At 36.2% G+C, this 27893-nt stretch overlaps 4 protein-coding genes across 6 annotated transcripts; all 4 read right to left on the minus strand.

The window, feature by feature from the left end:
- Positions 1-493: 493 nt before the first annotated feature.
- Positions 494-27815, minus strand: LOC114746198 (probable protein phosphatase 2C 33). Of its 2 annotated transcripts, XM_028934400.1 has the most exons (7): positions 27805-27815; positions 15451-15456; positions 4134-4278; positions 3202-3591; positions 2982-3099; positions 1374-1597; positions 494-1259 (listed from the first exon to the last, which is right to left on the minus strand). In XM_028934400.1, exons 3-7 carry the CDS (start codon positions 4146-4148, stop codon positions 774-776), a joined length of 1233 nt encoding a protein of 410 aa, XP_028790233.1. In that variant the 5' UTR covers positions 4149-4278; positions 15451-15456; positions 27805-27815; the 3' UTR covers positions 494-773. The 2 variants fall into 2 exon arrangements, with proteins under 2 accessions (XP_028790233.1, XP_028790232.1); XM_028934399.1 differs by lacking the exons at positions 15451-15456; positions 27805-27815 and having other exon boundaries at positions 4134-4971.
- On the minus strand, positions 8966-14323 carry LOC114746197 (riboflavin biosynthesis protein PYRR, chloroplastic). 2 transcript variants are annotated; one of them, XM_028934396.1, is made up of 10 exons: positions 14120-14323; positions 12121-12544; positions 11870-12004; positions 11675-11774; positions 11414-11539; positions 11029-11342; positions 10432-10551; positions 9910-10155; positions 9709-9834; positions 8966-9463 (listed from the first exon to the last, which is right to left on the minus strand). In XM_028934396.1, exons 2-10 carry the CDS (start codon positions 12472-12474, stop codon positions 9212-9214), a joined length of 1773 nt encoding a protein of 590 aa, XP_028790229.1. In that variant the 5' UTR covers positions 12475-12544; positions 14120-14323; the 3' UTR covers positions 8966-9211. The 2 variants fall into 2 exon arrangements, with proteins under 2 accessions (XP_028790229.1, XP_028790230.1); XM_028934397.1 differs by having other exon boundaries at positions 12121-12377; positions 14120-14321.
- On the minus strand, positions 20955-21567 carry LOC114746259 (uncharacterized protein At4g13230-like). Its single transcript, XM_028934488.1, has 3 exons — positions 21466-21567; positions 21265-21369; positions 20955-21164 (listed from the first exon to the last, which is right to left on the minus strand). Exons 1-3 carry the CDS (start codon positions 21565-21567, stop codon positions 20955-20957), a joined length of 417 nt encoding a protein of 138 aa, XP_028790321.1.
- LOC114746200 (probable UDP-arabinopyranose mutase 5) lies at positions 23407-24916 on the minus strand. The gene is made up of 3 exons (XM_028934404.1): positions 24851-24916; positions 24739-24759; positions 23407-24652 (listed from the first exon to the last, which is right to left on the minus strand). The coding sequence occupies exon 3, from the start codon at positions 24630-24632 to the stop codon at positions 23583-23585; it is 1050 nt and encodes a 349-aa protein (XP_028790237.1). The 5' UTR covers positions 24633-24652; positions 24739-24759; positions 24851-24916; the 3' UTR covers positions 23407-23582.
- Positions 27816-27893: the final 78 nt, after the last annotated feature.

The following is a 27893-nucleotide window of genomic DNA, read 5'->3' on the forward strand; positions in this document are numbered from 1 at the left end:
AACTCAGTCGGTGCCCGGCCACTGCACGTCAACATCCATTGGCCATCGATTGGCGGGACAATCAATCTGAACGTTATCTTTTTCAAAATGAAGCGGACAATAAATAATGCAACCAATCCCCTCTCAATTTTTGAAAAATACATGCCTGATTTATGTTGGAGCTGAATTGGTTTTCAGGGCAAGGAAGAGAGACGAAACAAAACAAACAGAAAAAAGCCCTCCGGATAAGTTTTAGTACAGGCCAGACAAGCAGAACTGGTCTTGCCAATCTTCAAAAAGTTCTAGTTACGGCTAAAACGGGAATAGAAATGGACCAAGTTGAAAACACCTGCATCTTTTCCATGCCATAAGCATAAGCCTGCTGCGGGCACTACCCACACCACATGCCCGTATTGAGGACGTAAAGTCTGAGACGAATGCTCGCTGTTCCCGTCATTTTCATTATTTAGTTGTCAGCTGTAATGAAGTAATGATAACGAAAGGAAACAATCAATTATATCAGAAGTTGCCGAATATCTTGAAGAATAAATTAACGAAGATTTCAATCATACAAAATTTATAATTTATAATTTTCCACACAACCGAGAAAGGATAGATTTCCAGACACACTAATATGGCCCGGTCCTCCTCTCCAGTGTCCAATCCAAAAATTCAAGACAAAAATCATCAATGGCTGAAAACAAGGTTTATGGTGAAATAAAATTAGGAAAAATGTATGTCTGTCTGTATGTATGTATGTATAATGATTGAAAGAAATAGAAGGGCAAATTAAATCATCTGCGTCTCCTCATCCCAGCCGTGGCCTTGTCGTCTTCTTCACCAGGGACGAATCTTGGGAGATTTAATAGTGTGTCTACACGAGAAACTCCTTCAAGAGCAGACCACTCTTTTTCTAACTCGGCATCTGTCTCCTTTGGCTCTTCTTCATTACTTTCTCCCAGTGACTTTTCATTGCTTGCCCGGCAAGTGCCTGACCTTTCAAGGACAGTTGGTCCAGAAAGATCTTCCCCACCGTCTGGGTCGATTTGATTTCCTAGACTACGCTGCTCTTTAGAATTGATATGAGATGCACTAGATAATTTTGGCGAGTCAGAGTCAAGGAAGAGGCAAACAACAGCGCAGTCATCCACCTTAGAAGTAGGGTATTTATATCTCCAAGCTCGAACTGCTGACTCAACCAGCGCTCTGGCTGCAGAAGAACGTGCCGGTGATGCTGCTATGATGTCAACAACTTCTTTGTTTGAGAGTACATCCCAAATCTGCCAAAATTAGATCAACAAACTTGAAATTAAATCAGAAGTAAGGAGACGTCAAATTATATTAGACAAAATAAGGCATTCGTTGGCAATCGAAATTTCAAAAATGTCTCCTACCCCATCTGTTGCCAAGACAACAAATTCATCCTTCTCAGTGAGGCGTCGATAGGATATTTCTGGAACAGAAATTAGCCCAAAATCTTTCAGACAAAAATCTCCAAATGCCCTGGCCATGGCTAGGCCAGGGGAATCATTGTTGGGCAACCAGACTCGGGCAACCTCAGGTTCATCTTGAAGAGCAAAAACACGCCCTTTACATTTGCGAATTCTCTCTGCTTCAGCTGTTCAAGAGAAAAGGACATAAGGTAAGGCTTACTATAAGATTCAACAAGGATCTCGCAATAAAACTGACCATTAAGATAAGAATTCCGCAGACTACAATCTCAAACCAACAGACAATAGTATTTTATTAGTGATCATGAGCAAGTCTCAAAGAATTCATGTCCTTGGCATTATTTAAGACAAGCCAATAATGCAGGCATCATGTCAACCAAATTTGCACTTATGCACTGCTAAAATATTTTATTTCTCTCAGATTACACACCAAGAGAAATCAAACAGTAAATTTATGTTTCAGAACACGTGCGAGATATGAAACATGAAAATGGAACAGCCAATCTTTAATCCAACGTTCACAGGGACTAAAGAACTATAATGCAATAGTGAAGATGGCAATCTGTGTTCTTCAATCACAAGTTCACCCCAAATACATTTATGGACCCACATAAATTTCTTAGTCACATAACAGTAACAACAACTAACTCAACAATTTCCACAGTCAATCAAGCATTATGTATCCACTGCCCGAACAGACGTCATGCCTTTTCAATTTAAGGCCCAGTTCGGTGTTATTTAAAGCAAAATTACCAATCAGGTACTCATAACTATGTAGCCAGTATTGTAAAGGCTGCCATCAGGAACTATTTCAACCCAAAAAATTAAGCTATCAAGTATGCCCGGGATTGGCTTCATTAACATCTGTAGTATGCCCTCCCGTACAATTAACCCAAGGGCTTGAAGCATGGACTTGTCACGCACTTATATTCATTGTGCTAAAACATAATTTTAATACAAAGAATGGGGGATGAATCATGAAAGGATCAAACACCTCTGACTAGTTGTTATCGAGACCCTAATTCCATGTCAACAACTTAACTCAATTTTGAATTGTTAAGTGATGCCCAACATTAGTTCAACAAATATCCCTAACAGTTATCACCAAAATCTATTATGCGCAAGCCTCATTTCAGGGTCTGCTTCTGCCTTGCTATTTATGCTGCCATTATTGACAAAGCATAGCTTCCATCAACTGTATCAATGATAATGGCAGGTGATAACAGTCAGGTCAAACTTATCATATAAACATAATGTCAATAATTGGCTGGTTTCAACTACTTCATTGTGTGTGATAGACTTTTGAAGCGATACCTGGCATGATAATAAGAGGGACCTGGGACAACTACATTACTTTCTCAAAATACAGATCTAGAACAGGTTTGTCCAATCTGCCTTTCTGTCACATACTCAGGACAGATCATGTAGTAAGCAATAACTTCATACGCATTTGAACTCCAAAGGTAAAATATGATAATAACTTCATTCACCTGATTTAAGTCCCCGTCAAAGAGGGAAAAAAAAGACAAGAATTAGTCAGAAGAGACAAACCTGGAAGACTGGGTTTCAGATCAACTGTTAATTGAACGGCTGTGAGAGAATCATCTTTGTCTCTCGTACCCAGCACAGCTCTAGAGTCACCAACATTTCCAATAACAAGGTCGAGACCCTACAATGAAAACCATATCATTCTTAAAATAAATGATTACATGACCAAAGCCATAGCATGCATAAGATAACTGTCAACATTACTAAGGTTACTAGCCCTTACTTGCTTAACTAGAGTCACTGCTGTAGTCCCACTGCAAAAGCAGTCAATACTTGGATGCATCTTCAATTCACGGTCCATAACCTTAAATGCCCTCAAAAATGACTCTTTAAGCGTTCGAAAGATCTCAGGGTGCTTTTCCATTTCCTCAGAATCAATGGATGTCCTGGATTCCTCATCAGCAGATACAAAGGCAGCCTCTTCTGAGTTCATAATCCCCGTAGTATTAATGCTAATCTCCTTGAGGACTTCTCCACCAGCTGCATTCAGTTCCCAGTGTGAACTCAGTTTTAGGGGAAGAGAATCCCTGACTCTTTTGGCAACCATATGACCAAACGGACCGTGGCCATCAAAAACTCCACAAAAAATGGTATCTTTCCTCGAACAAAAGTTCTGCAATGCACAATAAATTGAAATCAGGAAAAACCTATATAAAACAGGCCTAGGATAAACCAAATGGCAGGCATCAATTATTGTATTGCCATGACTTGGATACCGAGAGAAACGATATTAGCATATGACAGACCCCCCACGCCAGGGAGCAAAAAACGGTAACTGCAGAAGGATAAAAGTAAACGACAAACGAATAGGCCATCATTTACTAACGGAGTAGCATTTCTGGGGTCCATTCATCTACGATATCCTTCGTCACTCCATCCTTGGTGCACATAATTTAGAGGCAATATTTTATTGTAAAGAATTTAAGATGAATATCATGTAATAAAAAAAAAAAAACAGAGAGGCGCGGTTCGTTGCCCGAATATAAAACGGAACAAGATAGAGGTAAATAATTTGGATATCATCTGAACAGAGTGCGAAAAACTGTTCCAAAGAATACTAGATAATTAATGCTTAACCTATCGTCCGGCGGAAACTTACGTTAAAATGGAAGAACCATTCAACACTCAGCATGCAAAATTGGAGAAAGATCTAACCTCCCAAACAATCATGGCGTCTTGATTGGTGCCTTTCTTGCCTTGTTGAGTGAACAGGGACGCAACTTCACTAGACCCATTAAGAAAAAGCCTCCCCGGAATTCTATGCAGGGGCTCATCCCTCCAATTGTCAAAGGAAGAACTCCTGGATCCCAGTCTTCTTCTAGAGTTCTTCCGTCTACTGATTCCCGAAGGTGAAGTGGGAAGCGGGCTCCTGCTTTCCGCAGAGAAGCAGGACCCCATCCTGAGGGCCCTGAGAATGCTGAGAATGCACTCCAGACCAGCTGAGCAATCGCACCTCCTATATTCTGTTGATGGATCCGTCACAAAGAATAGGGGAAAACCTTGAGAAGCTGCAGATACAGGCAGTAGTCCAGAAATAATCCACCAGCTCACCCTAAATAGCTGAAATACAAGTGAGAGGAAAGGTGTCGACGGCAATAACAACTCCTCAGGAAATTCCCAAATGATATGCGCTTCAATACCGTATCCACTATGAAAAGCTCCAATTCGGGGGTGAAGCAGCAACTAAAAGAGCTCCCGCTTATTTTTACTTGCTTTGCGTACCGTTAATTATAAAAGGCACGGCATAAGGCTCAGATCTGCGTAACAAACATGCAGCAAATGTCATCGACAGCGGGAAGCCCGCGACGCCGGAATCAGATACACAGACAGGCACAGGCTTTGCAGTTTGATCATTATCTCCTTCTTTAGATCGAGATTGGAAATAAATAGGGGGAAAAAGAAAGGAGCAAATCCAAACCAAAGAGAATGTGTGAGTCAGTTATTTTTGGTGGGGTTGCGGGGTGTTGCAGAAAGGAAATTGGACAAGTTGAATCAGAGAAATAATCGCAACCACCAACAACAAAAAAGATCGCCTGAAACCCGCTCTTAAGGACATGACCTGCTGTAGACAGAGAAACAGACAAAAATAATTTTTGGAGAGCCAAAAGGTTTATTATTGTTATTGTTGTTGTTTTTACAGTAAGAGCCCAAAGGCTGTTGGAATAATACTTCATTTTCTTTCAAAATCAAAGGGAAAACTACAACTACCGATAACCTATTATACTCTACCGTTATTTAATATAAAACCTAATTACTCTTTCAGTTCTTAATATAGAATTTAATTGTTGAGTTAGTTTTGATTCTAAATATAAGACCTATTTTTTATATTTATCAATTTTCTCTATATTACCTCTATGGATACTCCATCAACTATAATCAAGTAGAAGAGGAAGAGCGGTATTAAGAAAGATGATTATGGTATTTTAAGAAAAATGTGTCATATTTTTCATGATTAACTAACTTATCTAACTTCCTTAATCTAATCAAATTAATTAAATGGGTCTTATATATTAAGGACCAGAGGAGTATTAAGTTAATTTTAGTTTTAAATATAAGACATATTTCTCATATTTATTAGTTTTTTCTAAATTACCCCTATAAATACTCCATCAACCATAATCAAGTAAATAAGAGAGAAAGGATAGTAAGAAAGATGATTACTGTGTTTTAGAAAAAATATGTCATATTTCTTATAATTAACTAACTTACCTAATTTCCTTAATCTAACCAAATTAGTTAAATAAGTCTCATATTAAGGACCGGAAGAGTAGTTAATATCAGCCGAAAAAATACAATCAAAACCAACTAATTAGCCTAAATGACTCCTATTTCTGTTATTGCCAGACTCTGGAGATCTCTTTGCAAAACCAACATCAGAGAAGATGGTTTCACGTGATAATAAATATAAGAAAATGTATATTTGGATTACATATAAATCTCAAACGTTGTTGGCTTGTGGTTATTTTCGGCTTCTATAAATTTCATGTCATGGGTAAATAATATCTTCCTAGCTTTTGAAACTTTATTATTAGTTTTGTTCATTATTTTTCAAGTTTGAGAAATTTATCCGCATATAAATTAAAGTTTGATACGGTTATATACATGTAAAAATAAAATTTAAAGAATATAAAAATAATAGTTTGACATTATCTCTATATACTTTAAAATTTATGAGAGTCCAATATCAAATAGGAGAGTTATTTGTATATAATTTTGAGTTGAGAATAGTTTATGCATTTATTATATTTCAGCTTCTTACTTTGTATTATTGGCCTTCCGTAATTTGTGCTGCTTCATGGTGTATTTGGAAGTCCAAAATATTTTGCATCGTTTTACTTTGTTTTAATAAATTTGACTTTTTAACATATAGTTATCTATATGTTTATGTGTTTCATGTTTGAGTTACTTAAAACATGAAAAGATGTCGTCAATTGAGATGCATTTACATAATCAAAATGATGTGAATTTGATTTGTAATCAATGCCGTGATGAATAAACTTTTAATATTTTGATCTGAACAATGCATAATTGAATTTGGAGTTTTCCGACTCATGTTATAAATTATGATCCAGATCTGTACTGTGATTGCTGGAGGTTTCACTGTCAAGATTAAAACCATTATCAAGGGGAAAACTCAAGACTTGCACATTGATAGCTGGAATGGCAAACCTCTCCACATAGTCTTGAAGGAGAGCTTTGTTGGGCCATAGAATTTCACTCACATGTGAAAACCCAATGCTTTAATCGCTCAATTTATTTTGTGTACTTACAGAGTGAGTTCTAATAAAGGTTGTTTTAATAGTTATCCGAAGACATGCCTTAATGAACTCCTAGGGAATGGATGAGTAAGGAATTTCTAATAATTTCATCTTTTTTATAAGATGCAAATCGGAATTACGTTTTGAAAATCATTGAAGGAATCAGGAAGGACCCAATGTCCTCGTCAACCTGAACGAAAATGATAATGATATAAACTCCAAGAAGCATGCCTCCACACTTCTCATTCGTCTTCCTTTTTTTGTCTTTTCTGTTCTTTTTAGGGGGTGTTTGGCTATCTCTCCAAACCATGGTTTGGAGACCCAAACCATGGTTTGGAGAAAAATTAGCCAAACACCTAATATTTTCAAAAACCATGGTTTCAATCTGAAACCATGGTTTCCGTTTCCGAAACCAAGGTCCCGGGAAAAGCTAAAACATTTCGCTTATGAGGCTCCAATTGTGGGTGCTGGTATAATTATTATGAGTGTCAGAAGAAAGCAACGGTCTAGACAAGAATGACCCTCTATTAAAATCAAATCCTCTTTTTCTTTTTCTTTTTTCCTCCTTGCTCGTTCAATAGACGTCGTGGTGGCGGTGCAATTCATATCCTCAGCTAGTAAGAAGAGGCGTTGGTGAGGTGTTTTTCTATTGGCAAGAAAATAATTATTTTTATAAAAAAACATATTTAATCTTATGTTTTATAAATATATATATAAATATTAATTATTTTTAATTACATTTTCTTATATATTATTAATTATGCTGGTAAAAAATATATTAACAAATTTATTTCTTGAAATTAAATTATATTATAAAATTTATTTTTTATGTAATTATCATATTAACTTATATCTTTTTTAGTAATTTGCACATATAAAAAGTACTTCTGATGATAACTATCCAAACACTCTCACTTTATCAGAATCACTTTTTCAGAAAATCTATTCTTTCATAATCTATTCTCTCCGGAATCTATTTTCCAGAAACTATTCTCCAAACCATGATTTGGCTTCATCCAAACACTCCCTTAATGTTCTCTACTTCACAATTGCTTCTCTTTTTCTATAACCGGAAAACTAAAAATAATTGAACTACAATTTTCGATAACAGCTCTCAGACTTCTTTAAAATTTAATTATAAAATGTTATTCTAAAATTTTAATATAAAATGTTATTCTAAAAGTTTAATTTCTTCTCCTGAGACAGTTGACTATTTCAAAAGCAATATAATGACATAACAAATAAATTTTAAAACATATATTACAGTTATTTTTGGAGGGAAACATAAAGCTTTAAAACTTAAATACTTAATGGGGGAATTTTTATCAAAACAAATTCTTAATAATGTGACTTAGTGCCTCTGCAGGTTGAAGTTTTCTTCTTTTCTTTTTTGTTAAGTTTGGATTGGAGTTGACAAAAGTGATTTCAGATTATCATGATTTTCATAAATGATATTATTATTCAGAAGTGACATCAATTAATCATGATTTTTATTAAGAAACATATTTTTAATTAAGAGACTTGGAGAGAAATGATTTTGTTTATGTTTTATTCAGTAAAATTACTTCAGATGTATAATTATTTAAAGGGTATGCCTTCCATAATTTTTTCCATTTTTTGTAAATATCATTTATTTTCAATAATCGACATGAATACCAAAATAAAATTTCAGATTTTACTATGAAAAAAAAATAATTATTTCAAGTACATATCTTTTAAAACAAAATATAAACTTGGTAACTTCGTTAAGAAATAACAGGGAAAGAGAAGCAGAATGCATCATTGACAGGGCGCAGGAACGGGGGTGGGACTATCGGAGGAAGGGATCTTGGAAAAATGACCATTGCCCACACCTCCACCGTGATTTTTGCATACGAAAAGTTACTCCTTAGTACTTACGTTAAACGAGTGATGAAAAGCGAAAGTCTCAGTGAAAGTGTGATTTGATCAAAATGCCCAAATGCTATTTTTTGAGCTTTATGGTTAGCCAATGAGCGGATAGATAAAAATAAGAAAAAATCCTGAAAAAATGACTATCGAACTTCATATTGATCACTATACTTTAAAAAAAAAAAAAAAAACTACACTTGAAAAGTAAATCATAATACATTTTTATAGTAATTCTTTATTTAAAATTTTGAAATTCAACAACCTTTTTTTTTTTTTTGCATTTTCTCTAAAAATAAAATCCTAAAATTCGAATAAAATTTTGAGAAACACATCTCCCCAAACGAAAAATACGCATATGAATTTTCAATTGGAGGCTCAATGCATGTATACATTTTCAGTTAGAGGAAAATAAGGTCTCAATTATTTCTTTTATTGCTAGTTGATAATCCACGGTGACAAGAAAATAAATTTGACAGAAGTAAAATGATAATCAGCTTCAAGAGCAAGTGCTGCCACTAATCAAACAAAATGAGTCTAGTCGATTAGTTTGATGTCTCATGGATGCAAGCTCGCTAATCCTGAACTTTAGTCGTTATCAACGGATGAAGACTCCTCCCCAAGAAACTCTGATCTCAATTGCATCAATAGTCGGCCAAGATAATTTAAGCCTTCTCCATCCCGACCTCCACCCCAAAACAGGTCATGCGGGGCTGCCTCGACAAGCACCGAACCGGCAGTTGAGATCAGCATGTTATTCAGATGAGGGTAGATTGAGAACTTGCATTTAAGAGCTCTGTACATTACTTCAATCTTTATGTTGTCCCAGTCAGGCCTTACCTGTGTACCCACCTAAATATCAGTTCCAATGTATATTCCCAGCCATCATAAAATTAGGATGGCTTTCAGAAGTAGATCCAAAATTATTCATAAAAATCGTAAAATTTTCTTCACTTCTCGACCTAAATTTTAATAATCAGTGTGTTTTGGGCCCCCCGAAATTTCACTTTCAAGGCCCGTGTATTTAACATTTGGCCACTCAAATTTTCATTATTATAGCCCTGCCTCAGTATAGATGGTCATACCAGATCAGGTCTCTGTCTCTGCATTGACCTTCCTATTCTCGCAGCTTCTTCTGGACTTTTCGCAGATTTAATCCTTTCAACGCAATTATGAGCAAAAGGATCATTGACCCCAACAAATTTGTGTGCCTATACATTGTGTTATATTTCATAAGCAAACAAAGAGAACTGCAACTATTAGAATTTATGCAGAAAAACAAATACCTGGTAGTAGTGCTCCACACTGAACCAAGTCACATAATCACCATTTCCATCAGGCATTTGAATGGGATGAGGTGAAAAATTTGAAAATGCGCCATAAGGATCCCATGTTTTATAGAAAAATATGATGCTTGATTCATAAGGTGAGACAGTGGGGTCAACAGCAAAAGTCTCATCTACCGATGGGATAACAGGTGTCAAATCTGATAAAGACCGGAGGAGCCCACTAATTAGCATGTCAGGCCCAATCTGCATTACACTTGCCAGTTAAAAAATCCCTCATCAGGAGATAGAAAGAATAATGTTCACAGGAAATGCATTACATATCAAGAACATGGTAAAATCTGATAAATCATGTCAACTTAAATATCCAATACTAGACTCATCTGGTAACCACGTCTCATTAAACAGAATACTAGACGCAACTAAAATTGAAATTTTCTCAGATATTTAGGCATATGTAAGTTAGGCCAACATGTGTCAATCAGATAAATAGATAAATATTTTGAAGGAATTGTTACCAACCTGGTCATAGCAAACATCAATCAGATCTATGGCCTGTGACATCTCAACCATCCCAAGCTCACCGACAGGAGATGGTGCACTCTTCCCCCCAATAATTTTAGGAGCAACAAACGCAAAAACCTGTAGACCAGGTAAATCACTATCACACCCAGTAACAATCAAATCAAAACAAGATAGCCACCACAAGCTTCGTAAAACTAACAGGAATTTTCCGGCTAAACACAATTATTTAAAAGCACATAGCAGTTTGTTCAGATATTTTTCACTAAGACTGGCCCCACTACAGAAAGAATTAAAGGCGGATATTCACAAAGATCCAACAGATGACCTATTTCTTTTCTTAGTCCAAAGACAGTAACCTGTTTCAGAGAATTCAAACAGAAAGACTCAATTCTAAAAGATATCTTGTCAGCAGTTCGATAAAATCTGATCCTATTCAGCAAATTATAGTGACCACAGCAAGAGCAAATAAACATTTCGAAGTATATGTCCAACCTCCACTAATAATATAGAAAGGTTTCACATTAATCCATAAAAGGATGTTTCATGTTAATCCACTCCCAACAAAGAAAACGAGCCAATAAGGATAAATAAAACCTTGTGAATTACTCCAGATGAAATAGCAGATGCAGCCAAAGTTCCTCCGCACTCCCATAAAATTGAAAGATACCCACGATCATGAAAATACTCCATGACATCTCGAGGATTTAACATGTCAAACTCCACCACCTCAACGCCTTTAGATGCAAGCAGCTTTTGGAAGCTCCTCCTAGCACCCCTCTGCGTTACAACTATGGTAGAGACCTCTGATGTGTCCCATAGGTTCGCTTCCTCAGGAAGATTAAGTGTCTGGGACAATACAATGCGAACTGGCGTATGTCCACCTCCATGTCTTGCTGTCAATCTTGGATCTAATTCAAGCATGAGAAAGTATAAAAACTCAAATGCTATCAAAATCATATGTGATCATCATTATACTTACTGTCCCTTCGCACTGTGTTTCCTCCAACAATTATGGCATCATTTCTACCACGTAGTTCTAAAACTAATTTTCTAGATTGCTTGCTGCTTATCCATGCCGAATGCCCACTGCTAGTAGCAATTTTTCCTAGTAGAGTAAAAGGAACGTAACAAGGGATGTTATAATTTTTAGGGTCTATAGCAGAGGCCAAGAAGGGGAAAATCATTAAAGGAGGAAAAAAAGATAAAGGAAAAGCTTAAAACTGCCTGACACAATGCTCACCATCAAGGGTCATGGCAAACTTAAGGACAGAGAAAGGAAGTCGTAAAGCAGCCCTGCAAATCAAAGGGGCATTGACAAGAAGACATGCCTTCTGAGCTTCCTGTAACACATATTTCCAACATCTCAAAGGTAAACTAAAACGTAAACAGCATATTAATGCACCTTACGACATGAGATAAGATGTTAGATGCACACCTCAGTCGGTTTACTTTTGAGATCCTCCCCAAGAACATGAACTTGCACTCCTTGACTACGCAATGCACGCACAGCATTGCCCCGCAGATGAGGTAAGGGATGTCTCATTCCAATAACAACCCTTTTAACTCCTCCCTAGTTCACACACATTGTCATTTATGAACTAAAAAGGCAAAGAAAACTAGAGTTAAAATAATCAAAGCCGAAAAGTAGGGATAGAAGCATGAAGTGAAGGCATATAAAAGGCAAACCTGAACAAGAGCAGACACGGCAGTGTGATCACCATGACAATCCCCAGGTTCCATGTTGAGATAAGCAGTAGCACCACGACAACATTCACCTGCGGCCTCAACAGCCTGAACCTCAGCTGGTTTAGTACCTTGGGCATAGAGGAAACCCTCCCCGACAATGTGGCCAGGGGCAGTAGCTATTACACAGCCAAAGTTGGGATGGGGAGAAGTGAATCCAGCAGATTTGTCAGCTATCACAGCTGCTCGCCTGATGTAAGCTGAATCAAGTTCATAGGTTCCGTTATTGTAGCTTTTAAATGATGCCTTACATATAAGGGAAGGGCGGACACAAGCCATGAGAGAGAACAATGCCATAAGCGAAGCTCCTTTGGACTGGCTTTGTGGTGCTTGATAAAGCTAAGCAAAGAGAACAAATTTCTCCTCCCTAGAAAACATGTACAGAGAGAGAGAGAGATGAGGTCTAAAACATCCATAATCCACAAGCCATAAATAATAAGGTAGCGCCAGATTTAAGGCCTGTTTGTTCAATCTTGTTCTGAAAAAAGTGATTTTTCAGATTGTTTAAAAAATTATTAAAAATTCAGAGATTTTGGAAAAATATGAAGTTAATTAACGTTTGGTTAAAAATATAAAATGCACTTGTTAAAAAATGATTTTATCATGTTTGGTTACAACAATGTAAAAGCGCTTTTTTATTATAAAGTTAAAGGACCAAAAAAAGCACTTCTTAGAAGACGTGTTTGGATTAAAAAAAGTGCTTTTCGTAAATATAAAAAAATTTTATAACATAATTACCATTTTAGAACCATCATCACCTTCATCTAAACTATCAGTCATCTGTGTAATAAATATAAATTCAATCAAAACACAAACTAAACAGTTTCGTGCACTTGAGCATCATATTGCCTTTTGCTGTTAGCCTGCTGAGGTGCTTCTAGTCAAAAAAAAAGTTAGCAAAAGGTGTCTACTTTCTTAAAAGATTCCATTCCACGTTTTGGAGAGAATCCCCCCATCTTCATTGACTTCTCTCAAGGTTATCACACAAAAACGAGTGTAAAATAAAAGTTCTACAATCGTAAAGCATTAGTTGAAAGTTGACAACATGCTAATCCTTTTAGCAAGGTTATCAGACCTATGAAAGAAAAAATGAATATAGAAAAAGTCAACTATGACATGAGCTCTATATAGCATATCAAGATGTGATCATCAAAATAGGCCACTCCACCTTCTGCACGACTATGGCAGGCAATTTTACATAAGCCCTCAAATTAAAACTATCTGGCATACAGCCTCACTCTAATATGCATGCAAAACAGAAAATGATCCAAACTCTAATGTACTGAGCATACATACCAAACAGACAAAGATCCAACTGTGATATACCAAAGACAAAGACTCACTTGTGATATAGTTAATAAACAACCTTCGAGATATACTGGACAGAGAATGAACTCATTCCTTTCCTCTCTAATATTCTGATCTGATAAACATTGGATATACCAAACAGCGAAGGAAGGAATATTTAATTTCTAATATTCCTCTCCCCTTCATAGTAATTCTCCTTTCTCCCTCACTTTCTTCCTTCAAAACTAACCCCTCCCTAAAATCTCACTACAGACTCACGTTCATTATTCACCTTAATCTTATTATAATAATTTTGAATCGTCTTCACACTCACACAAAAGGCCTGACATCGTATTCATTCTTTTCCACGCTCATGCACCCAAAAAAACTCCACTTCATCTTTTATTTGTATAAAAGATCTCCTATTGATGCTTGCAACTAAACCTCCGCTTCTTTCACACAAGACTCAAGCCCAGAAAATTCACAAAACCAAGCGAAAATAAAGGGGAAGAAAATAATCTGCCAATAGCAAAAGCATAAGAAACAACCGGAGCAAATATGGAGCGGGGAGATATCGTAAGCGGAGAGGGAAGAAACCCATATCCAGCGATTCGCGAGAGGTGAGAAAAAGGGAGGAGGATAAGAAGTCGGATACCTTGTTAATGGAAGACGACGACGACGATCATTGCCGGTGTGAAAGCGAAAGGAGGTCGACGGCGTTTGTGGCCGGCGGGAGTGGACAGCAGATGAACGCGTAACTCGTGAGTCGTGAGAGCGAATGCCTTGAGTCTGCGATGAAATGAGACAGCCGAACCGTGCACGAAATATATACTTTGTTCAGCTAAACGCTGGGCAGAACCGTGCACACGGGCAGCAGCATGGCCCTCGCCTGATAACTACAGCTGTCGACATTAAAAAGCTAGGTTTTAAAGGGTCAGGGTCTAGGCAAGTTTTTTAAAAGTTGTATATTTTAAAATTATTGTTGGTTAGCATATTGGGCTCAATTCTAAGTCCAAAAGGCTTTAATTTAGACCTATTTTACTTAGATGATTCTGTTTTATTTGTAACCCAGATTATAAGAGATTAGGATATCATAACATTTATGACTTGGGATTAGGATATCGTAGCATTTATGATTTGAGATTAGGATATCGTAGCATTTATGATTTGGGATTAAGATATCATAGCATTTATGTTTTTTCTTTTTTTGAATTCCTGATTTTGTGGATCCTCCACCTTGTTTTCTTTTTAACGCCAATGATATGAGATTCTAAATTACCACATGATATCATAGCGATGGCTCATAATACACTTCAGTTTGGCATATGTGGTGCCCACTATAGTGGCAGTGAAACCACTGATCCAAGATCGCATGAAATAGAACAACTTGATGCATCTTTGAACAGAACCAATAACAGCTCAAACCTTAAAGCTCCTATCGATACTACTCCTACTTCAATTGTAGGGCATAAACTAAATGGAGACAATATTTACAATGGTCTTAAAGCGTATTAATGTTTGTTAGGGGGAAAAGGAAGGAAAAGTATCTAACCGGAGCTACTATTCAACATGCTGCAAATGACCCCAAGTTTGAAAAATCCATGGTAATGGTCTGGCTCATCAATTCAGTGAATCTGGATATTAGTGAAGAATATTTGCTAGCACCTATAGCAAAGGAGATATGGGACTCAGCTTGGGTAATTTGGTCCAAGCAGGTAAATATGTCCAAGTAACGAAGGTCACAGCATTAAAACCTAACTCTTGGATTGTGGAGTTAGGAGCTACAAACCACATGACTGACAATTTATCCTTATTCAGTGAAATTAAACCCTATAGTGGAATAAACATTAAAATTACAGATGGGAATCATCCCAAGGCTCTTGGAACTGGAACAGTACATGTTACCCCTGAAATAACTCTCTATGATGTTCTTTATGCACTTGTCCTTAAATTTAATCTATTATATGTGACAAAGGTTACTAAGACTAGAATCTGCACTGTTAACATGTCTGCCACTGATTGTACTTTCCAGGAACTAAGATCAAGGAGGATGATTGGCAATGCTTTGGAGAGTAAAGGGTTATATTATCTTGATGGACAACTAGATTGCAACAAGAGGATCGTGCTTTCTGTAAGTAGTTCTATTTCTAATAAAGACTTGATGTTACTGCATTATAGATTAGCACATCTAAGTCTTGATTATATGTTGAAGTTGTTTCCAAATATTCTGAATAAAAAGGATGTACTCATTAATTGTGACACTTGTCATATTGCTAAACACAAAAGGAACTCCTGTTGACTCAACCATATAAACCCTCACATCCCTTCTCTTTAATACACCGTGATATTTGGGGACCTTTAAAAGTTTTAACACCTTGTAGAGTAAAATGGTTCGTCACATTCATAGATGACTACACACGCATAACCTGGGTGTATCTATTGAGGCAAAAATTTAATCTGTTTACTACCTTCAAACAATTTCACCAAAATGGTTAAGACCCAATTCAACACATCTATCATAATCTCCCGGAGTGATAGTGGGAGAGAGTAGCTCAGTTCTCAATTCATGCAATACTTAAATGAACAGGGAATTATACACCAAACTAGTTGTGCTTACACACCACAATAGAATGGCATTGCAAAACGCAAAAATCGACAACTACTTGAGATTATTAGAGCCCTTATGATCACTCATAATGTCCCACACATCTTTTGGGGAGAAGCTATTCTCACAGCCACTTACCTTGCAAATAGACTGTCTTCTAAGACCCTAAAATTCCAGTCTCCAATTCACATCCTATCTTAAACCTATCCAAACACCCAACTACTATCTGCTATTCCTCAAAAAGTTTTTGGTTGCGTGGCCTATGTTCACAACTATCATGGAGGTAAACTTGATCCTCAGTCCTTTAAATGCACTTTCCTTGGTTACTTCTCAACCCAAAAAGGCTATAAATGTTACTCACCCACACTTAAGAAATTGTTTGTCTCTATAGATGTAACCTTCACTGAAGATACCCTTTGCTACCCTAAAAGTCCAATTCAGGGAGAGTCCTTAGGGGAACTGGACCTTTTAGGAACCCAAACTCACAAACCTCTATCTCAAACTCACATACCAGCCTTACCCAAACCAGAACCTGTGACACACAATCAACCGGAACCTAAAACGCACCCTGGGATGCAATCTAAACCTGAAATCAGACCTGAAGTCAGTACAATTGATGCTGAAACAGATAATATAATGACAAAAGATGTTAATAATGGTGACATAAGGGAACCATAAGCATATTCATAAAATGCAAAAATACACCATTTAGAGGTTTGTCTCTTACAGCAACTTGTCATCTACTTATAAAGCTTTTGTGGCTAGTGTAGATAGTGAAAAACTGCAAGCCACCTACTAAAAAGCCATTGTGCAACCTAGACGGGAGAAAGGTATAAATGATGAACTTCAAGCAATAGAGAAAAACAGAACCTAGAACCCGACCAAGTTACTTGATAGAAAGTCTATGGTTAGTCAAAATAGGTGTTTACTATAAAATACAATTAAGATGGGAGCATAAACAAATATAAAACTAGTCTGGTACCTTGATGATTCACTCAAACCCAAGGTATAGATTATAAAGAGACATTCTCACTGATTGCAAAACTAAATACCATCAAGGTACTACTCTCTTTTGCACCAAATCTAGACTGACCACTATATCAATTAGATGTTAAAAATGCCTTCCTCAATGGTGACCTAAAGGAAGAAGTATATATGGATGTTCTAGAAGGAGTGAGGAAGCCAGATGTGCCTAATATCACATGTCGACTTTACAAGTCATTATATGGCTTAAAGCAATCTCTAAGGGCCCATTTGAAAGGTTCACAGATTATGTGGTGAAATATGTTTTACAAAATGTTAAACTGATCATACATTATTTATTAAACATACTGATAGGAAAATGACAGTCTTGATTATGTATGTGGATGATAAAATCGTGATAGGTGATGATTATGAAGGTATATCAAACATAAAGAAATCTCTAGGACAAGAATTTGAGGTAAAGGATTTGGGGAGCCTAAAATACTTTCTTGGAATGGAAGTAGCTAGATCCAAGAAAGATATTGCTATCTCACAATGCAAATATACCTTAGATCTTCTAAAGGAGACAGGTATGCTACGTGCAAGCCCATTTGGAACACCTATGGATATAGTAACAACCTTAGAATTCAAGAAGGATGGTGTCTCTGTGAACAAAGAAAATAGGGAAAGCATAAAGATAAAAACTAAGCAACTAAAGATTAACAACATCAACAAAATTATTATCTTCATCTTCAACACCGTCATCAAGATCAACTATATTTCATTGTTCTTCACTAGAGGTGGGCTCTTCTTTGGGTCCGTATTTGGTGCTCATCAGGTGATTTGGTGCTCATCAGGTGATGAGCACCCAGTGCCCATCACCTGATGAGCACCCAGTGCCCATCACCTGATGAGCAATCTAGAAGGTCCAGATTTGATATTTTTAAATAATTATTTTAAAATAGAAAAAATTATATTTTTAAATAATGATAGTTAATAAATTATCTTTATTTTTATCCTATACCTATTAAAATAATTATTTTAAAAAAAATAAAAATAAAAATAAATTTAGACCGTCCAGATCCAATGAGCATTGGGTGCTCATCAAAACTGATGAGAACCTAATGCAAATCCCTCTTCTCCAGTGATAAAAATATTAAAGTTTTTGTTTTTATCATTTTTATCTAAAGTAAAACTATGTAGTATTTACTAGTATAAATGAGAGCATAAACATTTATTAGAATTAGAGAATTTATATACTTTGTTAAGACATATGAACCAATAGTAAAAGAAGATTCACTAACTACTGTACTGATTGAAATACTAAGATTATCAACTACCATATTTGAAAAAATTGAGAATTGATTTTAATTGCCCTTCTACCAGTTCAAGACATCTAAGTAATTTTTTAATTTAAACTTATCTATAAAAGACTAATCCATACTTGTATAAATATCTTGATAATTAAAAAAATAGACGGGTTTAAAAGGGCTAGCTCTTGGCCCTAATAGGCTAGCTTTTTTATTCCCAAGCCCTTTCCTTTTAAACCTAATTTTCTTTTTAACATCCTAAAATATAAGTTCGACCCTTCACTTAAAAGGGCTTAAACGGGTTGGTTCGATGGGCTTAACCTGTTTTAACCGCTCTATTGATGACTAGAAGGATAAGGGGTTTGAAACCAATTTGCAACTGTCAGGGCCGTCCTTTTTTTTTGGGTTCATTTTAGTGCTTATTTGAAATAATTTATATAAGTTGAGATAAAAATCTTTGTTTCTTAGTTTTTATATAGTAAATCATGATTAAAAAAATTTGTTGGCAAAAAAAATCAGGATTGAAAAATTATTTTTAAAAACTATAATTACTATTTCAAATAAGTCCTTGGGATTCGGTAGGATGGCTTCTCTTTTTAATCAATGACATCTGCTCGTAAAAATAGATGAGATTTAAGAGAGAGAGAGAGAGCTGAGCTTAATCCTTTATTGCAAAATGAAGACGACTTGCTTCTCAAACACTTATCAACAAGGGGCTGTTTAGTACTATCTCTGGTCTTAATTATAAGAGTTAATTGACTAATTTGAGAAGATTAAGAAAAGAAATTGAGTTAATTATTTGTAATAAATGTTACTGGATCTGATCTTTGATATAAGAGATTGATAACTAATTTGAAAAAATTAAAAAAATTAATTAAATTGGTTATTAGTAGTAACTGTGTGTTGACTATTTATACCACTCTCTTTAATATGTGTATCTAAATTACTTTTTGGTAGAAACACCTTAAAATCAATAAAGATATTTTGATGAAAGGAATATAAATCCGCGAGACAATGGGGATCAAATCCAATTTCTAATCAACTTTTATATTAAGGATATCCAAGGTAATATACATACGAGTGATAGCTGGAATTTATCGTAAAGAGAAAAACTTGGTTATTCATAAATAACAACTTAGTTATATATAAATAAGAAATTGGATTTATAATGACAATATTGGTTTCTTTAGATAAGAATTTAGCTGAGCGTAAATAACTACTTTATGGACACTAAAAAAATTAGTTGGAAGAACCTAGTTGCCCTGGCTCATTTGGCAGCAAAAGAAATGACTTAATACGTGCCAAAGCTGACAAGGGAGTAAGCATGATCTTGATTAGAGCCAACGACGCCATAATGGAATGCTGAAAGGCAACCAATAAGAAATTAAGAAGGGACATCGATCAATGTTCCATAGAATCATCAGCCCGAAGATCCAAGAGGAACTAAGGAGGATCTGGAAAGGCATGTTATCTGCATTGATGGAGCTTATTCACGGGGAAATGGAACGTACAGCTGCTAGCGATGGGGTTCTGACCAACAATGCCATTATATTCTAGAAGGATTCCCTCTCAGGTCACATGAAGAAGACCATCTCACTGCAGAGCGCTGAGGTTGCGCCATGGGATTAAAGAGAGCATGGAATATTGGAATGTCATCGCTGAAGCAAAGAGCATACTTGCCCGTGGAATGAAATCCGAGCCATTCAAGATAAACCAGTTTGCGGAATCCCTTGCAATACAAAGCTTGGCGAATATATGGGCCCAGTGCTCTCCGATCTGAGAGCTCTCAAACTCTAGTGGCCCTCGATCTCTAGTTAGTTCGCTTGTGTGCTTCTGATGTGTCAACAACAAAAAAAAGAAGAAGTAAATAACAACTTAATTTTATATAAATGATAATTTGGGTTCATGAAAACAACAGCTTACTTCTATATAATTAATAACTTAATTTACATAAATGACAATTTGAGTTGAGACAATAAAATAACAACGTCGGTTTTAATGAATAATAATTTAATTATACGTAAATAAGAAGTTAATTTTATAAATAACAACGTTAATTTTAGAAACAACAATTTATCTTTATTTAAATAGTAACCTGACTTCAGCTATTAATAACAACCTCAATTTCTATAAATAACAATTGAATTATTTATACGAACCAAACTCGATATTTAATTATCAAAAGTTAAGTTGTGGGTTAATATAAATGTAAGCTGTTACTTTTATTATTAACTCCAGCTATTACGTACCTATACATGACGTTGTGCATAATATACAGATGTGTCAGGGGCCTCTTGATAGGTTGATAAGTTGGATAGAAAACAAGCGGCTGTTGCTAATTTTAATATTTGAGCGCACCTTTGTGTTTGGAAGCGTACAATCATGATAAGCTCGAATGAAGGAGCAAGCTGCTGTTTTATTCATTCTCAATGTTGCGACTTAATTGGCATATTTTGTGAACGCGAATATCAATATTAATTAATGTGTGCGTGTAGGGCAATGTAGGGGGAATGAAGGTTATGGTTTTATTGACTGCCCCGAGGCTGCGGCGACACACGACATGATTATTAAAATTAAAAGAAAATGGAAACAAAGAAATATAATGGGGATGATCAGTTGTTGTTGGATCTCTTGAGAGAGTCGGCGTTTTGTTTGAGGGAGTGGGCGGAGTCCTGAGCCTTTCCAAGTACAGTGTCAGCAGCCCTGTGAGCAGAGTTCTTGGTGGAATCCCATGCATCCTGCATTGCCTGCTTCGCTTTCTCCCCCATATTCTCTGCCTTGGCCGACATCTCACTCCCCACCTCTCGTGCCTTCTGCTTCATCTGCAGTATTCACATTCATTCATTTTATTAGCTAGGCCTATGTATGAATGAACATTATCACCATCCATCCATTATATATGAATGATTTACAGGCACGTACATTTTGGGGGGCAGTGGAATAAGCCTTGCTGTCGTGGTTTTCATCGGCCGTCGCACCTGTTGTTCCGGTCGCATCACTGCTCAACGTCTCATTTGAGTTGGGCACCTTCAACAATTAATATACAACATCCATGCATCAGTTAATCAATGATCATGTTTGTATGTACGTATGCATGTTTATCTTGAGATGAGTAGTGCGTACTTGATTAATAGGCCTAGGAGTAGCGGCTCCAAAAAGTCTAGGGTTCCAGGTTCGAGTTCTAGCGATGGCTGCTCCCGCATGCCCAAACTTTGGCAGCGACATCACTAAGCTGCTCAGCCTTCCCATTCTCTTTCTTTTCCTCTGCTTACCACTTCAATTGCCTGAGATGGATCAATGCGTTTGATTTCTGCCCTGCCCCTGCGTTCCGTGTACCTATATATAACATTCCACTCAGAGTAATTCGGTCGCTCATGTGGTGGGGTGTTGCTCCGCCTCCCACGGGATCCACTGTTATAGGATCCAAAAATATGTATATATTTTTCATTTTCTTTCGTCATTCTTACAAAACCTTTTAATTACCGCACAAGACGTTCATTGAAAAAAAAAAAAAAAAAGTCTGCTGAATCAATAATACTGCCTCCACTATTTAATATGAGAGCTAGTTGCAGATTTAATTCAATCCTAAATATAATATCTAATCTATCATGTCTCTAATATTTATTCATTTTGTTCCCAAGTGACTTTCACAGTGATTACACATGTTAAGGTGTCTCATCAAGAAGAAGTTCCAATATATATGATTATTACATCTATTTATTACAAAAAATTAACTTAACTACTTTTATTCATATTCATAGATTAATTATCTATTTTTTATATTACGTATTCGAGGTAGTATTTCTCAACTGTTTATATAACAATTGATACTTTCAAAGTCTCATCTCCATGTAGTACTTATATATCTTGCTCTCTTGCATTTAAAACTGACGGGAGATCGACCTCTCATTTTTCCTTCCTATCATTTTTCTTTTTCCTTCATTTCCAACCATTAAATTGATAGAGCCTATAATTTGAAAGAACGAGGTAAATTCTTGTTTTCCCCAATTTTATCATTGCTGGAAAAATAAATCAATATATTATATAGGATTTTAATTTAAAAGTGCAGTCTTAAAAATTATTATAATTTGTTGATAAATTTAACGAGTTAACTTCTATTTAATGTTCCTCCTTACTCTATATTATTTCCAATCTTTAATATAAGGGCTAATTAACTAATTTAAATAAATTAAAATATTAATTAAGTTAATTATATGTAATAAGTATATGTTGTTTTTCCTAAAATATCTTTACTAATTAATTATCATTTGATGAAACATTTAATATATATATAACTACTACAAAAATTATCTTTAAAAAAATAACGTCCTGCTTCCTTTTTTTAAATAAAAAAGTAATTTTTTATATGAATTTTTTTTATAATGTTTATTTTTTATTAGGCTTCTAAAGATAAAAATATTATTAAAAAAATATTATGTAAAAAGTTTAATTATATAGTATAAAAAAAGTGTAAAACCAATACTGTAAACAAAAACTGTAAAAGAAACACTATATAATGGCTTTGTGAATTATTTTACTAGGGAAGGACATTTTGTTAAGATAATACTACAATTTTAAGAGCTAAAAATCACTATAAAAATTATTATTATTATTAATAAGTAAATTAAATAATTTAATTGTAATTATTAATAAATAATTTTTTTTAAAAAAACCCAAGATGGGACAGGACGACCCCATCTAGCGTCCTACCTGATCCCGGTTACTATCTCATCCCATCCCGAACTCATCGGGACTGAGATGGGACAAATTGAAACACCATACTCGCACCTGCGCCTCTCCCACACTCCGGCATCTCCATCACCACCAAGCTTGACTCTCTTTTTTTTTTTTTCCCCGGTAAGAAGATTGATTGATTCCCTTTTCATAGAACGGTGAATTTGTTTATTTCATATCTAACCACTTCGCGCCCGCTTAATCTCTTACTCTCATTTTTCTATTCCATTTTCATGAAAATAGACCACAAACCAAACAAGCTCTGACAAACAAACCTTCCAAAGCCATGGTGTTTAAAAACTAAAATCTCAGACTCCAATTAACAAATATAGGAAAAAAATACATTAAATGCCCGACAAACAAATAAATACGATCAATCTTGTTCTACTTCAATCAAACAGTATTTTTATCAGCTCAAAAGTCTCAGCGGGCTGCAAACCAGAAACAAAGCATATATAAATCGGTTTTACATAGAGACACACACACGCACACAAATATCACAAGCCTCAGCCGGTTGAGGAACCAACTGACCTCCAAAGCTTGACCCAGTCTTCCATGGCTTGGGCGGAACGCAAAAACAGAGGATCTACCTGACCCAGTTTCTCCTTCACTATCTTCGCCATCTCCGCCACACAAGCCTCTGGTGTACTAGCCGACTGTGGCAACCTCAATGACTGAAAGAAAGGAACGATGTCCTCCATCAGTTTCACCCCTTGCCACTCTTTCTTGAGGCTCTCTATGGCACTCCCTCTTTGCGTTCTATAAACATAGGGCAGCCCTGTTTTCACACCCAGACCTAAATGATCACATATCACTTTTACACACATTCCAGACCATATATCTTCAATTGTTTCCCACCTCAACTTTCCTTCCTCGGTCAACTTCAAGGCAGGTACTAATGCAGGGCCAACTACTTCACGGTTAAAAGCAATGTTGATTCCGCTAACAGGCATCATAGTTCTCACAGGAACAGTCATAACTGCATCGACATATCGCAAGTTCCTCACTCCTGGCTTGAGTGCTTGTGTTGGTGCATCAAAGTCTGCCTGATTGAGCCACACGCCACATGACAGGACACAATCAACCCCACTCCGCAAGCTAAATGGATAACCACGAACAAAATCTGCACCCTTACGGAAAGGATCATAGAGTGTATTAAAGAAGAAAGGGGTCGCAGGGGTCTTGAGGTTAAATAGATGCTCGGTCACAGCATCTACCACATTTCCCATATTGTCCCTTGCTGGAATGCAATCATCATCAACACATACAATATACTTCCTTCGTGAAACTAGATAACCAAAATACCTGCAAGAGTAGCCAGAGAACAGGCCAGCAGTGGAGGAACCCACAACTCGCTCAATATCAGACTTTGAATAGACATCCAACTCAAAGCCTTCAGGAATTTGAAGGTCCTCCTTGAGATCAGGATCTTTGACAATTATCAAGTGGAAGCGAGAGAAAAATGGCCTCCATTCATTCATAAAAAATCTCAGGTCAGAGTGCAGTGCACCAATCACTATGTCCACTTCACTCTCGTTGATATTTGCTTGAGACATATTTAGGTCATACAAATTTGCTGCATAAACCAAATTTGTTTTGCCTTCTCAAAGCCGACAAGTTGAGTTAAACTAGCTATCTGGTGCTGAAACTACACAAACCTACCTCAAAATTTTTCAGAACATCCTGTTAAACGAGATTCTTCAAAGGTCAGGAAAACACTTTTTCCATTGGGAGAAAATATTCACAATTTTTGAGAAATTTTGAAACAACTCACTGGTAGGCAGCACAGGGGTCACAATATGCTGGACGTTAAGTGCCTGAATAAATGCGATGACTTCCTCCTTACCAGTTGCCACGAAAAGTCTCAGAACTTTCTCAGTCAGCTTTCCAGCCTTCAATATTCTCTGCCCACGAAAATAATGTAAAGGAATGAGGATGCCAGCAACAACAGAATAAAACTTAAGGTTAGAGTGAACAGATACATTTGAAGGAAGTAAAACACATGAAACACGCCAACTGAGCCGGTGAGTTAAGCTAAAAGTAGTGAATTGGGTTGAAACCCTCCAGATGCAACTAGGAAAAAAAGATAAGAGGAAACAGATGGTAGTTCTAGTAGATGGTGCATAATATGAACCATCACCGACTTAAATAGTAGAGTCCTTAATGCCTATTATCAAGTTAACCTCGTTGCTATAGGAACAAGAAAAGAAAATTGAAAATTTGATAGCCTAATAAAACAGATGGCAAGCAAAAACCGATACATGGAATCTCCATCTCTCCAACATAATTACTAAATTCCCATATCTTGACAATTTCAAATATGAAGACAGATCAATAATTGGAGTCAAAGAGCCATCAACTTAGCAACGCCATAACAAGTACTAAAGATCAATGGTGGGAAAAAACTTGAAATTGAAATTAGTTCCATCAGTCTACACAAGTCATCCATAGGGTGAATTGTCGAAATTATTGACGAAGCTAGATCCTCAAAAAATGTTGGGATAAGCAAGAAAACACCTACCTCTATAATTCTGGTAACCTACGAAGAAATCAGCAAAAGAGTGAGGTTAAAAACTTTCTTCTTTTCTTTTTCTTTTTAATCTGAGAATAAACAACCTGGCCAAACATGAGTCTAGAATTAAGCTGTAAAAGACGTAATCATGGTTACAGCCATATTATCATGGCAATGGTTTGTTTGTTATATAAGATACTCAACTTCCTCCTGGTTGGCTGGTTGAAGATCAAGACCCAAGAAGCAGCTTAAGAAAACAACACCAACAACCTCAATTGTTGTCATGCAAATTCGCTATAAGATATGCTCAGCATGTTGTCAATAAATTGCACAATCATCACGAGTTTCATCCCGCAAACGAAAATATTTGAATATTTTAAAAACAAGTTATACCTTTTCAACGAGATTTTATGAAATATATGGGAGATTTTTTTATGGCTGGAGTCCTTTGAGATCAGGAAAATGATGACAGAAGCTACTGATATTCACGAGAAGTAAGACAGAATGCAAATATATTCGGCAACATGAAGCATGTAGTTATGATTCGATTCCCCCGATAAACTATCAACTGAATAAAAAGCTTGGCAAAACACCATGTCACAAAATAAAAGAAATCTTAAAATCGAACCATCCTTCAATTCGCACCACCTTCTAATTATCATAAAAGGATTTTACCCCACTATCAGATGGAAAATCATAACAAGGTTTTGATGATGCAAGAACAGAAAAGATCCATTAACCTTTAAGTCATTCAAACCAATAATATCTAAGTTAGAGCAAGGAAGATAGGTTAGCGATCCATCGATTGGACTCACATCCAAAATGATGGAAAGAAAACAAAAATAGAACAATACCGGTTAATCTAGCCAGAAAACACGTATGCCTTAAAATTCGTTGATTGGACGCTTTACAATCAATGGCAGGCTAGTGGGAAAAAAATCGGTCGAAAATTATATGGCAGAAGAGAACGATGCCAAAGTGACTACCGCCAAGAAAAAATTGACAGACAGAGATAAAGAAAATAGCAACAGAAGAGAAAGGAAGATACCAGGAAGAGGTCGAGGAGGATGTGGTCAGGGATAGGGGTAAGATCGGGTATGTCGGATAGATTAAGGAGTGCTGAGTCAAGGGTGAGAGAAAGGAGGGAAGGGGGGGTTTTCATTCAATCGAAAATCATTATCATAAATATACGACACTATCACCGCAGGAATTAAGACGCCTGAATTCCGAACTCGACTCGCAGATCGCTGCCTCCACGCCCTTTTTGCTTCGTCCTCACAATTGCTTCTGTACACGTATTCTCCCACTCCGGCCAGGGCCTGCCCCTGAGTACTTGGGCCTCCAAGGGCAAATGACCTTTTTTTTTTGTTGCCATAAATGGCAAATGACATTTGAGGGCGTTGTTCGTCTTTGCCAACTTTGAGGAGAAATCACAAAAAACTCTTAAAAGTTGTCCGTGAAATTATCACGGGTCTCTATCTTTATTTTTAAAATTTTAAAGTCTTTAATTGTGATTTTTTCTAACTTTACGTCCTTGTCTACATATTTTCCATATTAAATAAAATTTATTATTAAAGACATTAAAACGAGGTGAAAAGATCAGACATGAATAATTGACAAAATTAAAAATTTTGGTTTCTTTCTAAATCTCCAAGGAATTTAGTGCTCTCATGGGGTCTGTGAATGTCAATTGCCCATCGTTTAACCTTCTCCTCTATCTATTTTGTTCTGGCAAAAAAAAAAAAAATACAAATAAAGACCTCCCAATATATAAAATGGCAATCAGAGATCCTGAATTTGAGAAATTGCTCACAAGGACCCGGTCCCAATTTGCAATTATGAAATCATGACCAAATTACCAAAATATCCCTTTTTAATTTTTTTTTCAAAAAAGAACACCACTGCCTCGCCAGAATCCGGCTGCCGGCGCCGAAGCTCCGCCACCTCGGCTGCCAGCCGCCGGAGCTCTAATGCCGGCGGTCGGATTCCGGCCATTGCTGGCGACCTTCCTTTGTTTTTTTTTAAATTGGGGGGAAGTGAGGTTGGGGGGATTTGATACCCCAACCTAATGCTTCTCAAAATTAGGAATAACCATTGAGCCAACAAATTTTTGCTAACATTATAATACAAAAAAAATATAAGTTAACTCATTTACTCTTATTCCAGGTAATAACAATAATACATTTGAAAATAACAAGTTCTGATTATAAAATAACAAGTCTGGGATTAAAATTTAACAACACGTTTTTTTATAACAACACACTCTGTTGCAGGTGATAACAACAATACATTTGAAAATAACAAG

The sequence above is a fragment of the Neltuma alba genome, unplaced genomic scaffold, assembly GCF_004799145.2.
Source record: "Neltuma alba isolate B1F8T4 unplaced genomic scaffold, ASM479914v2 tig00004928_pilon, whole genome shotgun sequence".
NCBI lineage: Eukaryota > Viridiplantae > Streptophyta > Magnoliopsida > Fabales > Fabaceae > Neltuma > Neltuma alba.

What these genes read in the sequence shown, in the direction of transcription:
- LOC114746259 (XM_028934488.1), bottom strand. Translation starts at nt 21,567, where the DNA reads ATGTCGCTGCCAAAGTTTGGGCATGCGGGAGCAGCCATCGCTAGAACT. An exon ending in CTCCTAGGCCTATTAATCAA is followed by an intron (nt 21,370 to 21,465) that starts GTACGCACTACT and finishes TAATTGTTGAAG; the next exon opens with GTGCCCAACTCAAATGAGAC. An exon ending in ATTCCACTGCCCCCCAAAAT is followed by an intron (nt 21,165 to 21,264) that starts GTACGTGCCTGT and finishes TGAATACTGCAG; the next exon opens with ATGAAGCAGAAGGCACGAGA.
- LOC114746198 (XM_028934399.1), bottom strand. Translation starts at nt 4,376, where the DNA reads ATGGGGTCCTGCTTCTCTGCGGAAAGCAGGAGCCCGCTTCCCACTTCA. An exon ending in ACGCCATGATTGTTTGGGAG is followed by an intron (nt 3,592 to 4,133) that starts GTTAGATCTTTC and finishes TGTGCATTGCAG; the next exon opens with AACTTTTGTTCGAGGAAAGA. An exon ending in CAGTGACTCTAGTTAAGCAA is followed by an intron (nt 3,100 to 3,201) that starts GTAAGGGCTAGT and finishes TTTTCATTGTAG; the next exon opens with GGTCTCGACCTTGTTATTGG.
- LOC114746200 (XM_028934404.1), bottom strand. Translation starts at nt 24,632, where the DNA reads ATGTCTCAAGCAAATATCAACGAGAGTGAAGTGGACATAGTGATTGGT.
- LOC114746197 (XM_028934396.1), bottom strand. Translation starts at nt 12,474, where the DNA reads ATGGCATTGTTCTCTCTCATGGCTTGTGTCCGCCCTTCCCTTATATGT. An exon ending in TCAAAAGTAAACCGACTGAG is followed by an intron (nt 11,775 to 11,869) that starts GTGTGCATCTAA and finishes TATGTGTTACAG; the next exon opens with GAAGCTCAGAAGGCATGTCT. An exon ending in GTTTGCCATGACCCTTGATG is followed by an intron (nt 11,540 to 11,674) that starts GTGAGCATTGTG and finishes TTACTCTACTAG; the next exon opens with GAAAAATTGCTACTAGCAGT.